Source organism: Equus asinus, chromosome 29 (genome assembly GCF_041296235.1).
Source record: "Equus asinus isolate D_3611 breed Donkey chromosome 29, EquAss-T2T_v2, whole genome shotgun sequence".
Taxonomy (NCBI): Eukaryota; Metazoa; Chordata; class Mammalia; order Perissodactyla; family Equidae; genus Equus; species Equus asinus.
Genome location: NC_091818.1, coordinates 30,328,277 through 30,344,481, shown reverse-complemented (window position 1 = coordinate 30,344,481; position 16,205 = coordinate 30,328,277). Strand labels below are relative to the sequence as shown.

At 37.5% G+C, this 16,205-nt stretch overlaps 1 protein-coding gene across 2 annotated transcripts in view; it reads left to right on the top strand.

Annotated features, from left to right (window-relative positions):
• STAM (signal transducing adaptor molecule) overlaps nucleotides 1-15,991 on the top strand; it is a 74,728-nt gene extending 58,737 nt beyond the window's left edge. For both annotated transcript variants that reach the window (XM_014846034.3, XM_014846035.3), the window contains 6 exons: nucleotides 1,183-1,271; nucleotides 3,130-3,217; nucleotides 3,686-3,740; nucleotides 4,294-4,447; nucleotides 6,204-6,379; nucleotides 13,837-15,991. In XM_014846034.3, coding sequence (XP_014701520.1) covers nucleotides 1,183-1,271; nucleotides 3,130-3,217; nucleotides 3,686-3,740; nucleotides 4,294-4,447; nucleotides 6,204-6,379; nucleotides 13,837-14,062 — 788 coding nt within the window. In that variant the 3' untranslated portion in view covers nucleotides 14,063-15,991. The remainder of the gene's footprint in view (nucleotides 1-1,182; nucleotides 1,272-3,129; nucleotides 3,218-3,685; nucleotides 3,741-4,293; nucleotides 4,448-6,203; nucleotides 6,380-13,836) is intronic.
• The last annotated feature ends 214 nt before the right edge of the window (nucleotides 15,992-16,205 follow it).

The following is a 16,205-nucleotide window of genomic DNA, read 5'->3' as shown; positions in this document are numbered from 1 at the left end:
AAGTTTGGCACGCTCTACTTTGGTGGCCTGGGTGCGGTTCCCAGGTGCAGACCTATGCCACTCATCAGTGGCCACACTGGCGCTGGCTCATATACAAAATAAAGGAAGATTGGCAACAGATGTTAGCTCAGGGTGACTCTTCCTCAGCCAAAAAAAAAAAAAAAAGGGCATATCTTACAGGATTCTATTGAAGATTCATTAGGGGAAATGTGATATTCCATTAAGCAGATTTAATAGTTTAGTAAATGTTATTTCCCTTCCTTAATTCTGTCCCCTTCCCATCCCCCTTTCCATGTTTATTCTTAATATTTTTATGAATACTGATTGGCCACATTGATACAAGGATGAAGAATCCAGAAAGGAAATTCATTCCTTTAAAGCTCTGTGTGCCTCTCCATTATTATTTTGGAGAAGGTTAATTGCTATGTTAATCACAACCTTATATTTACTAGTTAATTTGAGTTACTAGTTATATAATTTGAGTTACTAGTTATATTGAATGTTTTTTAAAGATTGCTTTGTTGAGCAAGAGAAATATGTGCTTCTGGTCCGTGGTTGGCAGATCCCTTAATAACTGCTTTTTCATTGTGAAGAATAACATAACTAAAAAGCAAAATTTTACAGTTTAGTGGAAAATTCAGATCCCTGACAAGGCTACTTGTAAAGTTCTCCACTGCCCTGGATGTTGTTCTGTTGATAAAAAGTTTGAGTGGTGTGCTGGAGACCATATAGCTAACTTTCTAATTCATTACGTTGTAATAGCACAGTCTATCAAACGAGACTTTTCTTTGAAAAAACTGGTAATTTAAAAAGGATTTATTTTCAATTGCAGAGTTCATTTATCGATTGTAAAACTTTGCTTTTTGTCCACTAATTTACTAAATTCTCACATATAGTAGGTGATTAATCTTTGTTTCAGAAATATGCCTCTCATTTTTAGTGAAATATCTTTTATGGGAAATGTAAAATCTTGAGAAGAGACACTTAAGAAATCTTGACAGAGTTCATAAAGTAATGTTCTGTCATTATTGTCTAAATCTGCACCTAATTATTCTTTACATAGAGTCTCTCAGCTTGAAGGGAATATAAGAAAAACCCAAATTTTCTCTTGAAACTTAAAGTGCTTTAAAATAGAATTTTAAATTTATTATAAGGAAAAGATAAACGTTACCTGTTTTACAGTTAAAACGGAGAAAAAGACGGTACAATTTAGCGATGATGTTCAGGTGGAAACAATAGAGCCCGAGCCGGAGCAAGCCTTTATTGATGAAGTAAGTGATTTCCTCCAAGAGAGCAGCTCCTGCTTGGCATTGAAGTTGAAATACTTTTCTTGTCTTCTTTAAAAAAATCGGTTACTTGATTAATGTGTGCATTTTGTTGTTAGAAAAATTCTAACAATAAAGACAAAGCAAAGTTTCCTTGAAACTTCCTCTCTAGTCCCATTCTTACCATGTCAGTTCATATAGTTGTGCTTTATTATTTTAAATTCCTGCTTGATATTCCACAGAGTGGATTTTTCATGATTTAATTATTCTATTGTTGGATGCTTAGGTTATTCCCAGTTTTTTGTTGTTTTTTTTCTATTACAAACACTATTGTAGTGAGATTTTTGTTGGATATATTTTAAAAGAAGGTGTGACTTTTATTTTTAAAATGTCACTATTTAATGCTCTGTAAGTTATATCCTTTATAATATTTTAAACTTATGATGAAAAATGAGGTGTCCTCTTCAAAGTATGTGAAGGGATTTACAGATTTGTAGCCTTCCTTTGGGGAGCCAGAGCTGCACGTTTGCAGCGTCCTCTTCGAGAGCGGACTGTAGAAGACTGCACTGAGAGCCAGGGGGCCCCCTGCCTCAGGGAACGTCCCGTTTGGCCGATTGCGTTACAGAAGAAAGTGCGTGTGGAGTCAGACTAGTGGTCTTATTTCTCTGAGAGTAGATCATTTCAGATGGGGTGTAGTTTTCTGTAAACAAAGCAAAAATTATCCACATGTTAGTTGACGCTAACTCTCATTTTACCCCCCCTTTTTTTTGCTGTAGGCAAACTTTTCTGACATGTGCCTTCTTTTTTAGAGTATTTAAAATGAAAATTGTGAATCTTCTATGTTGAAAAGTAGTATCCATTTCAAAATATAAGATTTTTTTGACTTAGAAGAGTTTTTTGTATACTTGTGTCACTTTCACTCTCTAGTGATTAATTCATCTTAAACTATTCTCCTTCTGTACAGAATATAGAGTTTTGTTTTGGTTTAAATAGCTACTTTGCATAGAATTGGTAGTCTTTAAATTATTTACCACATGTACCTTTATTTAGTAGCATGACCACATAAGAACTACACATAGAAAAAAGTTTGTAATTCTACAGTAGTATTCTTTGGTACATGAGATCTATATTTTGATTTTTAAAAACTTACATATAAATACATGTATACTTATGTAATGTATGGATGTATTTGTGTAATGATGGCTTCGTTAGTTTTCACTGGTCTTAGAACAAAAGAGACTGAAATAGGTCTGAGTCGTTGCTTTGAGATGCCTTCCAGCCTTTCCCACATAGGAGAATGGAGAAACCACAAATCCTCCTCCTCCTTTTTATGACAAATTGAAACATGGGTGGAAAGGAAATGTAGAATAAATCTTTTCAGCCCCACTTAGAAGGAGAACAGCTGTAATATAGCTTAGCTTTGCCTTGCTAAACAGCTGCTGTGCTCACCATGGTGGAGAAGTAATGACCGAGTTGTTAGTCATGAGTAATGCCATCTTGAGAGAGAAGTTACACCTGTCAGCATGGCAGGGCGGCAGCTGCTCCACAGCAAAGTGACACAGAAATCCACTAGCATGACATAAGAGATTGAAGAGCTCACATGTTGTGAGTTTAAATGTGGCTCTGTTTCTTCTCATGTAAGAGAATGTCTGCTAACAGTTTCAAAAATAAGTAGGAAGAGCTTTCAAGGCTCTAGCTTCATGTGGTACTAAAGAGAATTCATAGATACTAAATATACAAAAGCAAAATTGGAGTCTCTATACCTATGAATTACAGAAGTTTGCTATCCATTATCTAATAATGAAGTGAGAACACGTTGTATAATGATTTGTTGCTTTTTGTATTAACTATTTAATTCCTATAGGATAAAATGGACCAATTGCTGCAGATGTTGCAAAGTACAGATCCCAGTGATAATCAACCAGATCTTCCAGAGTTACTGCATCTTGAAGGTGAACCTTCTTTTCCAGTTACCTTGCAAATAAAAAATAATTAGAGGCATATCTAGTGTTCTATTCTAGAATGGTTTTATATTTAAGTAAAATTGAGAATGATATAAAAATGTTAACATTTCTCACTCTTCTATGACCCAGTCTCACATTTATATGCAGTTTAATCCTTTGGTAGAATTCAAATTCTTATACTTTTCTATCCAAATTAAGTATTTTATTCAACATTTTAGAATGTTTTAAAATGAAAACTTATCTTTAAAAAATTTTGAGATCAAAACAATCAATCTAAAGTATTAATTTTCTAAATACCCAAGAAAATAAATCTTGGGTTCTCTGGGCTAAGGTTAATTAATATAATTTTTGTTACTCCAAATTAGAGCTTTTATTTCTTAAATTATATGAATTTCATCAAAGATTTGCTTTCTTTTGCTGCGTTTTCTTACATTTCTTCAAATCTTGTCATCTTAGCAATGTGTCACCAGATGGGACCTCTCATTGACGAAAAGCTGGAAGATATTGACAGGTAAAGGAACATGTGCTGTATCTACATTGCGTACCTTCTTTCTTGAAGTTTGACCCTAAACTGCCTACTGAGGTAGAGCTGCCATTGTATTTTGTTTTGTTTCTAAGCTGTGTCAAAGGAACCAGTTCTCATTCACTTCTTTTCTGCTAGATGTGGGAATTAGAATTAGACCCTTCTGTCCTTTTCTTTTTTTTCAAAGTGAGGATTTATGTCACCTTCAGTATATAAGTCTCTTTTAAAAATAAGGGTTAACTGTTGTAATCACGTTTGCTCTAAGTGGCATTGCCACAACCCACAAATGACCCCTCTGTTCTTAACTAGGGAAACCTAGATATTTCAAATACAATGAGCTAGAGTTCTCCCAGCACAGCACCCAAACCTTAAACAGTTTTGTTTGCCTTGAAACTAAAATACAGGATATTTTCTGTCATCAGATTAAATTTTTAATAATGTCTACTTATAGCACTTTTTGCTATCTTTAGGTGTCTTATTATTTAGAACATTTTATCATTTAAATAGCAGTTACATTTCAAATTATTGTATAATATTTCAGAAAACATTCAGAACTCTCAGAACTTAATGTTAAGGTGATGGAGGCACTTTCATTGTATACCAAGTTAATGAATGAAGATCCAATGTATTCCATGTATGCAAAATTACAGAGTCAGCAGTATTATGTGCAGTCATCTGGGGTTTCTGGTTCTCAGGTAAGCTTTTAAAAACTCAAGTATATCATTTTAAATTCTCAAATGTATTTGAGGTTATTTGAAATAGCTGTGTTTTTCTAAAATGTCAAGCTTTCTAAGAGTAATGTTTAGAGTGAAAATAAAGTTTAAAATAATCTTTTACTTAACAAGTAAATGTATAATATACTAATTATACCAGTAGTTCTTATTTTAAAAAAACTTTTTCTGCAGGGGTGTGCATCAGAATCACCCACCAAGCTTTTTAAAAAAATGCAGATGCTTTTTAAAAAAATACAGATATTTCGGTCTCACCACAGACCTGTTGAATCACAATCTTCAGGAAGGAGGCCCAAATATCTGTATATTTTTAAAGCTTCATATTTAATTACCTGGTTAAGAACTGCAATTTTTGAGTGAAATTTCTGATTATTGCTAAATTCTGAGTATCTGTAGTTTTCGGTTTTATAGTGAGCCGCCTTAATCTGGATTTTTCCCCCTTCTTTACATGAGAATGCTTGTAGTGCAGTTTTCCCTGTACTCACCCCAAGCAACAATTTCAAGAGCCTCTTTCCCACACACTCAGTAAGTTCAGGGTATGGGGAGTAATTAGCCAGGCACTCCATTTTATCCATGGAAAGTGGCGCAAACCTTGTGCAGATTAATGTTTTTTTAGCGTGGTCCATTTCCCCTGAAATGAGGGGCCAACACCTTGGAGATGAAAAGTCAAACCTGAGAACCTTGGGGCTAGGTGACACCTCCTCATGGGTGTTGATACTAGTTTGAGCCAAAAAAACAGACAAAGAAACCCTTCATGTTCAATTTACATAGTACAAAAAAAATTGCATTTGTAAGGACTGGAAAGCTGTGTTAATAATAAAGACCTTTTGTTTTCTGATGTATGGCGAGTCTCTATGGCTTACCAGAATGGCTAAGATGATTGTATTGTCTCCTGACGATTGTGTTGCTATCTTAACTGTTGGTAAGAGTCTTACTACATAGACAGTGGAGTTCTCTTTTCACACGTGAAATGGAAAGATCTAATGAATACTACAGAAGATTACAACACTGTGTATGTTTAAGATTTGAGGCATTTAAGACTTCCATCTCTTTAGATTAAAACAAGTATAGTTTTTAGATGCAGGAGTAGTCAAGGGCCAAATCCGATTTCCTACATAATTTTTTTTAAATAAAATTTTACTGGAACACAACCGTTCTCATCTGTTTATGCATTCTTTCTGGATGTTTTCTGTATGGGCGGAGTTCACTAGTTGTGGCAGAGACTATATGGCCCACAAAGCCTAAAATATTTACTGTCTGGACTTTTTACAAAAAAGTTTGCTGACCCCTGCTTTAGAAAGTTTCAATAAACTGTAATTTAGGAAATACAAATTCTATCTATAAGCAATTGCCATCTATTGATGTAAAACAATGAATTAAAGAAACTTCTTAAACATCCTTTGGGGTTCCTTTTAGGGAAGTCTTTAAAATATCAACATGGGAAGAGAGATTCTATTAGTATGAAGTTTCAAGGTAAGTTTCTTTACTGCTGTTTGGAGATGAACATGAGTTTAGCTGATGTTTACGTAGGAACAAAAATCATCAGGAGCCCACTTCACTGAAAAGTGCTTTTTAAAAGGCTGTTAACAGAAGTAACTTTAAAAAAAGGGTAGAGATGTAGTTGTTGTTCTTTTTGTAACTGAATGCCTCTACAAAGAGTGTTTGAAATGCCTATTAAAATCATGGAGGACCTAATGTGCTTTATCATGACCTGGTCTAGGTGTATCCGGGGCCGCCTCAGAGTGGTGCTTACCTGGTTGCAGGGAATGCACAGATGAGCCATCTCCCGAGCTACAGTCTGCCCCCGGAGCAGCTTTCTTCTCTCACCCAAGGCGCAGTTCCACCGTCTGCAAACCCAGCCCTTCCCAGTCAGCAGACTCAGGCTTCGTACCCGAAGTAATTTGATTCTTGACTCTTGTTCATAGTTAGTGCTGTTAAAACTCCGAAGTGCCCCCATCGTCTCTAACTATAAGAACTGGAGAAGAAAAACTGGGGGAAGATGTTATCGCTGATCCCAGATGGTCAGCCCTGCTTAGTGTGATGTGTGGGGTCTGCAGGAACCCCTGCAGTGTTGCCATCCTAGCCAGCTAGCCAGGCCTCTGTCTTACTGACTCATTGAACTGCTGAATTCTGGTGTTAGCTGTGTATGTTTTATATTCCTATCGTAATTTGTTTTTGTTTTTATTTGTCTATGATGATATTTGCTAAGGATTTTAATGAAACAAGTTTGATAACTATAATTTATTTTCTACAAATTTCATATAAAATCAAATTTTTTGGCTATTGTTTTAAAATGTTTAGTTCTGGGCTGTCTCTTAGACAGATATTCTCTTCTTCTTGCCCAGTGTTGGGATTTAGTATATATGACAGCAAGATAAACCATTTGAACAGAGGTGGTGCAGGAAGCCATATGCCCCTGTGGCTCGTGGGGCAAGTAGCTGACTGTGAAATGATGGGCCCATTGTTTTGGTCATTTGCTTATAATGCCCCCGTCATGTCTTTAAATGATTATATTTATATACTATATAATTTAAAATTTTGTTAATGCCTTTTCTGCTTCAGTGGGAATCTAAGCTGAAGTCTTTCCTTTGAAGTGAATGAGAGATAGGCTGTAAGAGTTCACTGGTGTGTAATTCTAAAAGTCGTGATATTCTGACTCACAACAGAAGTTTCTTTGTGGCATGGGTACAATCCCTAGAAACCTTTGCATCAGTGTTCCAGTTGCCCACAAGTGCTCCTGTACTGTACTATTGTCTTATTCATCCTCAAAAGAGTCACACTCTGGGCATGCTTGGGGATTTTCAAACCTTGTCTTGTGGTCACATCTAGTATTCTGAAGTGACCTTAGAAGGAGGGTAATGGGAGGCCCATTATAGGCATCAGAACACAGGACACTCCCTACTGGGTTATAGAGCTTAGGACAAATTTTAGGTGTAGCTCTTTCTGTCCCAGGACTTTTTTTTTTGTTTAGTTGAAATTTGGTGAAAGTATATACCCTTACGTGGAAAATAAGCACATCGGCAGGGAGCAGCTGTTCTTAGAAGAGTAATGTGCTGCTTTGAAACTAGATACAAAGTGAGTAGATGCTGGGGTTGTTGAGAAGTCAGCCGGTGTGCATGAGTTATGTAGGAAGCCAGTCCTCTTACTGTCACTTGCTGCTCTGGCTCCTTTGTTCCTGGAGGTTACTTGGAACCGTTCTTGGTTGAAGGCCTTGAGAAATTATCCTTGTATGTGAGATAACCTGTTGGTAGGTGCTTCAGCCATGACGTGCTCTAGAGCGGTAGCACCGTGTTGCTGTTTGCTGGGGGTGGCTCTGTCTGCTTCTGCAGTCAGGGTGTGAAACCTCCGGTGCTGGGCCTGGGGCCTGACTCGACTCTGATATGCTGTAGCTATTAATGTCACCTCTCAAAAACACATGTAGATTTCAACAGTGATTTTTGTAGAGCATTTCCTTGAAATATTTAGCTCTCTTTGCTGGCTAATTCCTATTTATACTTTAGTTCTTAGCTTTGTCTCTTCTAAAACGCCTGTCTTGTCTTCCCACCTCTCCAACACTCTTCCTCCTCTGTTGCTGGCACAGGACCCCAGCACACCATGTTTTGTCTTATAATCGCCTTTGGACTTGTCTGTATCCTCACTAAACTCTCATATCTTGAGAGCTGGAGCTGAGTCTCTTTCACTTTTATATCTACACTGTGTAGCACAGAGTTTTACACCTGGTAGAAACTCAGTAAATATTTGATAAATAAATGTTTAAATGTTGGTAAGAATTTGAAGTGCTATGTTCGGCCAGTGAGAGAGGTTTTTTAATTCCTTGCAAAGGCTTTGAGGCAATTTTTAAAAAGGTAAATAAATGTGTAGCATATATTTATAAATATGTAAGAACAAGTGTGTGTGTGCTTGTGTATTTAAATGAGGAAATGGCTGGCAAAGCAAGTGGATGAAGATGTGGAAGGAGCAGGAACTGGACTTAGAAGTATACCTGATAGAGGTGTCCTGCACGTTTGACGCAAGCTTTCTAATTGTAAATCAAGGTCAATGATGAAATGTTCTTTTCTTTCTGTTTTTGATAGGCACTTTTTTGGTACCCCCTCAGTTAATATCGAGGCAATTTCGTACACTTTTACATATAGTTTTGGTTCTGGGATATCACTTTTCCAGACTTCTGTCACCCTAGGATGATCTCACTGATAACTGAAGAAGGTGGTACTGAAGCAGTTTCTAAACCTGCCTGTAGTGATGGTGGCAGTGATATACTAAGCTGACCAAAGCTATGTACATATTTGTCCATTATTTCACTTTATTTCTGTTAAACAGCTCTTTATTGAACATTTAGTCTGCTCCAGACACTATGCTAGACACTTGACAATAAAGGGTGATGTAGAGCTTTTTTTTACTTCCAGCTTTATTGAGATATAATTGACATATAAAATTGTATAAGTTTAAGGTGTACAACCTATTGATTTGATACATTTATTTTTTTTCCCTCTTTTTGAGGAAGATTAGCCCTGAGCTAACATCTGCTGCCAATCCTCCTCTTTTTGCTGAGGAAGACTGGCCCTGTGCTAACATCCATGCCTATCTTCCTCTACTTTATATGTGGGACGCCTGCCATAGCACGGCTTGGCAACCAGTGCCGTGTTTGCACCCGGGATCCGAACCAGTGAACCCTGGGCCGCCGAAGTGGAACGTGCAAACTTAACCGCTGCGCCACCGGGCTGGCCCTGATTTGATACATTTAATATTGTAAAATGATTACTATCATAGCATTAGCTATGACTTTCAGCGATCACATAGTTACTATTTCTTTTTTGTGGTGAAAACATTGATTTCCCGTCTTAGCAACATTCAAGTATATGATACAGTATTATTAACTATAATCACCATGCTGTGCATTAGATCCCCAGACTTGTTCATCTCATAACTGGAAGTTTGTACCCTTTGTCCAGTAGCTCCCCATTTCCTCTGCTCCCTGACCCCTGATAACCACCACTCTACTCTCTGTCTGTCTGAGTTTGACTTTTTTAGATTCCTCATATAAGTGAGATCATAAAGCCCTGAAGTCTCATCCAAGTTGTGGCAAATGGCAAGGTTTCCTTCTTTCTCATGGCTAAATAATATTCCATCATGTGTGTATACTACATCTTCTTTATTAATTCTTTGATGGACTCTTAAATTGTTTCCATATCTTGGCTATTGTGAGTAATACTGCAGTGAACGTGGGAGTGCAGATATCTCTACGAGATCCTGATTTCAGTTCCTTTGGATATATACGCAGAAGTCACATTGCTGGATCATATGGTAGTTCTATTTTTATTTTGTTAAGGAACCTCCAAAATGTTTTCCATAGTGACTGACTGTACCAATTTCTCTGCCCACCAATAGTGCACAAGTGTCCCCTTTTCTCCACATCCTCACCAGCACTTATCTTTTGTCTTTTTTTTTTTTTGAGGAAGATAGCCCCGAGCTAACTACTGCCAGTCCTTTTTTTTGCTGAGGAAGCCTGGCCCTGAGCTAACATCCGTCCCCATCTTCCTCTACTTTATATGTGGGACGTCTCCCACAGTATGGCATGCCAAGCGATGCCGTGTCTGCACCCGGGATCCAAACGGGCGAACCCCGGGCCGCCGAGAAGCAGAACGCTGCACCACCGGGCCGGCCCACTTGTCTTTTTGATAATGGCCATTCTAACAAGTGTGAGGTGATATCTCATTGTGCTTTTGATCGGCATTTCCCTGATAGTGATGTTGAACACCTTTTCATGTACCTCTTGGCCATCTGTATGTCTTCTTTGGAAAACTGTGTATTCAGTTCTTGCTGTTTTTTAATAAGGTTGTTAGGTTTTTTGCTATTGAGTTGTGTGAATTCTTTATATATTTTAGATATTAACCCCTTATCAAATATATGATTGCAAATACTTTCTCCCATTCCATAGGTTGCCTGTTCATTTTGTTGATAGTTTCTTTTGCTGTGCAGAAGCTTTTTAGTTTCATGTAGTCCCGCTTGTTTACTTTTTGCTTTCGTTGCTTGTGCTTTTGCTTTTGCTGTCATATCCAGAAAATTGCTGCTAAGACCAACGTCAAGGAACTTTTCCCCTGTGTTTTCTTCTAGGAGTTTTACAGTTTCTGGTCTTAAGTTTAATCCATTTTAAGTTCATTGTTGTGAGTGGTGTAAGACAGGGATCCAGTTTCATTCTTCTGCAGGTGGTTTTCCAGTTCTCCCAGCACCATTTATGGAAAAGCTGTCTTTTCCCTCTTGACTAGTTTTGGCTCCCCAGTCATATATTGGTTGACCATTGATTTCGAGTTTCTTAGCTTTAAGGTACTTACTGGCTAGTAGAGGCAAACATACGAAAAATATGTAATTACAACATAAGTTACTAATAAAGGTATATGCAGGATGCCTTAGAAGCCTCAGGGTTCAGGGAAGGTTTCCAAGAAAATATGCTCAAGCTATTATTCTTAGCCTAGAGGAAGAAAAGGAAAGATTTTCTGTCGTGAGCAAAGACATAGTATGACATGGCATGGTACCCATGGAATGAGTAAAATGGGGAGTTGTGAAAAACGCATAGTACATGTTGGGCATTACCAGCAGTACAGTGTTAGTAAAGGGTTAAACTCTGTGGTGGGAGAGGTGAGAGACACTTGGGGTTATTGACAAGGATAATGAATAGTCCTGGATATTGTGTTAAGGAGCTTGGGTCTTACCTGGGAAAGCCCGTAAAGAACTGTAAATGGCAATAGGATAGATGGATTCATAGCAGATAGGTTAGAAAGCAGGAGATGATGTATATTAGGCAAGAGATGATTACTGTCTAACTGCAAGATATAATGATAGAGATGGGAAAAGAGTTATTTAGGAGATTAGCAAATTATTGCTAAGGGTGACGAGGTGGGGAGATAGTGCAGAGCAGAGGTATGAGAGAGAAGTATTGAGTGAATTGCTGGGCTTTGCTCTTGGGCAACTGGGTAGATGGTGGACCTGTAAGTTGAGAAAAGGAATATAGTACAAAGTGGGAATGATTACAGTAATAGCTAACATTTATGGGATGTTTAGTAAGCACCAGGCACTGTGCCATATGCTGTACATGTTTTAACTCATTTACTCTAATAACCTATGAAGTAGGTATACGATTATCCCCATTTTATAAATGAGGAAACTGAAGCAGGGAGGGAGGACTAAGGTCCCACTTAGCTAAGATACAAAGCCAGGCATTGGCTCAACATTATATTATAGCATTATGGTGGTCCTTACTGATGGAAATAATAGCATGAAATCTGACTTCTTGTAATATTTTGTGTCGCACAACACGACATATGGAATGGTAATGGGTGATGATGCCTTTAAGCGTTACTTAAGTGGTTGCATCAATGAGTGGAATGCAGCAGTAAATGACTATCTGTATATTATAATAATGAGTGTTTAATTTGTGCAGAGTACAAGAGCATTGAATTTACCAACAATTGATTTATAAACAATCTAGCAATTGAAGAAAAATGTAGAAATAGGCGGTAGTTTGAAAATATTGGGCAATTGCCCATTAACTAGCTTATTTTAACACATTTTTAATAGAAATGCGGGAGAAAATTTCGATGTTAAAGCTCCTGATATTTCTCTTTATATAGCTCATCTTGTCTCTTACACATAATAGAAACTTAATATCAGGGTGGGAATGGGAAAAGAGGAGGCAGGGATGTGAATAAAGGTAACTCTCAAGGATTTTTTTTGTTTTGGTGGAATAGGAGCTGTGCACAAGTGGAGGGTGCCTTGGATGGGAGCAGTTAAGTCGATCAGTTACAGCAGGAGGGAAGGCGGACTGTGTGAAGGGTGTAGGTACAGATGGCTGATAAGTGTGGTGCTGGGGGTAGATGGAAGGTCGCTCTTAATCGCGGCTGTGTTTTCAGGGAAATGAGAAACAAGGTTATCAGGCTTTCATCTCCCCTCGTCTACCAGAACTGTTCCTGTCAGGCACCAGTGATTTGCATATTGCCAGATCCGGTGCCCACTTCCTTTGTGAAATACTTTCTTCACTTGGCTGTGACCGTTCTCTCTTAATTTTCCTTCTGCCTTACTGCTACTCTGCAGTCTTCTTTGCCTAGTCCCTCTTTATCTTCCAGACTTCTCGAACTGGGGCTCGAAATATGAACTGTTTTTTTCTCTGTTTTCAGTCACTACCAGGGGATTTCATTCAGGCCCATGATTCTTTACACCACGTGTATGCTGATGACTCCTAAGTCTGTGTTTTTAGTCCTAACCTCTCCGCCGGACTCAAGACTTGAATAACTGATGCCTGTTCATTCTCTTTCCTTGTGAATCTCCTGTGTATCTCACTTGACATGTCCAAAATTGTACTTTGATTCTCCTTCTCCAGATCTACTCCAGTCCTTATCTGTAGTCTTTTCCTTTTCAGTGAATGGCCACTCTACCAGTGATTTCCACCAGTTACTCTGTTCTAAAACCTCAGGCATTCTTGACCACCCTGCCTATTAGCAAATTTTGAAGGCACTGCCTTCACAATGTGACGTTTTCCTCCCCTCTCCCCCATGTCCACTGTGGCTCCAGCTGCCTCTTAGCTTTCCCCTGGACGATTGTAGCAGCCCCCAGGTGGGTATCCTTGCCTCTGTCCTTGGCCCGGAGTGAGCCTGCTAAAACCTGAGTGAAATCACATCACTCTTCTGTCCAAAGCCAACCAGTGGCTTTCCATCTCACTCACATGGAGCCAGAATCCTTGTTCTGGTGTACAAGGCACTATATGTGGAAGGACCCTCTCCCCATTAATTCTGCCACTTTATTTTATGTCACTCTTTCCTTTGCTCACTCTACTTCAGCCGTCGTGGCCTCCTTGCTGCTCCTTGAATATGCCTGGCATTTCTTTTCTCAAAGGCTTCTGTACTTGGCTGTTCTCTTTGCCTGAAATACCTTTTTCGTAGATAATTGATTTGACTCCCTCCCTCACTTAAATGTCTCTGCTTAAATGTTGCCTTATCTGAGACACCTTCCCCCACCTTCCTGTGTGGACTAGAATCCCTTGTCCCAGGAGCTCTTGGTTCTCCTACTACGCTGTATGTTTCTTCAGACCAGTTATTACCTCTTGACATCTTATAAACTTGTTGATCATCTTTTTTTTCCTGTTAGAATGTAATCTCCAAGACAGTAGGGACTTTTTTTCCTTCCTTCTTTATGGTATCCTAGTGCCTAAAATAACAATGTTTGGCACATTGTAGATATTTAATAAGTATTTATGGAATGGGTTGCATGAATGAATGAATGTTTATTGAATGACTTTCCTGTTTATCTCTAAATGGCTACATAAGGCAATATTTATCTAATTGAGTGTTTTTTCCCCTCCACAGCGCAATGGTCAGTTCTGTTCAAGGAACTACATATCCCAGCCAGGCTTCAGTATATAGTCCTCCTCCGTCTGCTGCTGCTGCTGATGTCCCTATCTACCAGAACGCAGGAACTAATATGTCCCAGGTGCCAAACTATAACTTAACATCATCAGCGCTGCCTCAGCCTGGAGGCAGTCAGCAGCCACCTCAGCTACAGCAAGCATATTCTCAGAAGGCTCTGCTATAGGACTTGGGATTCCTCCTTGTGGCAAAGATCTGCTAAATGCCGCTGACGATGTTACGAGATTCTTTAGTATCTTAAGATTTGTTTATCCTCAGCGTATAGGAATTTATCTTGGTCAGCAAGTTCCACTGTTCAAGAAGGTAGAACTCTCTTCAATTTGCACTGACTTTTTAGAGGTTCTCCCCGCCCCCTTCCCTGGAGGAATGAAACTACTTACAACATTTAATTCCTTTCATAATATGAAAGAATTGATACAAGATTATTTGTCTCATAAAATTACCTGGTCTGCAAAAAGTCAAACTACAAAAACTGTTGTGACAAATGTTATGTACATATATTGGTGTGTAACTTCATGAGTGGCCATTTTGAATCACAATGGTGATCATGTGAATATATTTAACACTGTTAAATTAATTTACATTGCTATTTTATTTTAATCATGAACAACTACCATATTTCATAATGTTTTGTGTAAATTTAAGATAATTACACTATCCTTTTAAACTGCAAGAGAACAAAGCTTTAGCATATTTACGTGAAAGCATTGTGTTGTCCATGTTTCAGTTCCACATTAAACTGAACCTTCCTTTGACTAATTGTGAGCTGAACATATGTATATGTCCTTCTGTAGCCTCTGCACCCTACTAGCTGTCATCACACCAGCGTACAGTAGCTAAATTTTTGGTGCAATTACAGCAAATGATGGTGTTCCCCTTTAAACTTTACATTTTGGCATGATATTTCAGAATATTTTGGGACCATGAGACAAAATTAAGTAAGATCACGTTCTTTATATCTTATTTTTAAAGAGATAATGTTGATTTACCTTTTCCTAGTTGAAGATAGTAATTAGATTTCTAAGCTGTATACTGTGTTTCTTGGTGGCAGTGACACCAAAGATAGAGGCAATGGATAGAAATTTTTAAACTGGAAAGAAAACATGAATTACACTACATTTTCAAAGTCTCTTGTAATTATTTACAATATAAACAAAATTTGATTCATCTGTCTTACCCCACTACTAGTCTTTTAAATATGTCCTTAACACTTTGTATCCTTAATTCTTCATTAAAACGGATATAAGTAGATGTTTCAAAGTATCTATGTTCCTGGCTTGACAGTTTGTATTTTTCTTCTTATCTTTCACACTGGACTTTTGGGCTGCTCTCACTCTCTTTTAAAGTTCTGATGGAATTATTTTGGCTTCCTCTTCAGGAGTACTTTTGACTGAGTGCTTTGCTTTTCGTCCTTATGAAGTATGTTTTCCACTGACATTTTAATCTTTTAATATATTAACAACTTCCCTAGTTGTGCTATACTGTTATTTAACACTATTATTTAAATAATTGGAAAATTGAATTGAGCATCATATTAAAAGAATTGATTTATTTACAGGTTTCACATCATAAATGAAAATTTAATTTGTATTTTCTAAAACTATTGTAGTCATGTAGCTTCTTTCTTTCCTTTTTGACAAATGATTCCATCTTTGGCAAGTAATCTTAATGGTGACTGATTTCTTGGGGTCAAATTGAAAGCACTGTCTTCAACTAAGTGTTTGGCCTTAGTCTTAGGTTTTCCTGAGTTTAGAGTATGTGACCCTCAAAGAGTAATTTTAAAATTTGGATTCAAACTTTACATTAAAAAAATTTGTAATGCGTTATTTTTTGATAAACATTGTCAAACAGATTGTAATCTTTTCCATTACAATTTGAGTGTTCTATTGTAACTGATATACTTTTCCCCAAGTCATATTATATTTTTCTTTCTCTTTTGATAAATTCCTGTTTACCAATGGCAAATGATCATTTTGCCATTTTATTTTGATTCCTTCATGCTGTGAAGTCAATTACATGTTCTCTAGTATGCTTTTTGCCCTGTAAAAGTCAAAGAATGGTGAAATGAAAAAAAAGCTACCTTTCTTACTATGCATATATAGTTTTCTTTACTTATTACATTACTAGGCTTATAAAGGTTTAAATGATGAACACTTAAAACTGATACTATGTTATTTTGTGCTTTTCATTTACTAGGTATAAAAATACCAGATGGAAAAATTCCGATGAAAAGTAACCATTGGGTTTTCCATGTTTCAGATGACATGGCAAGGACAGAAATAGGAAAGGATCAGTTAGGAGCACAAATG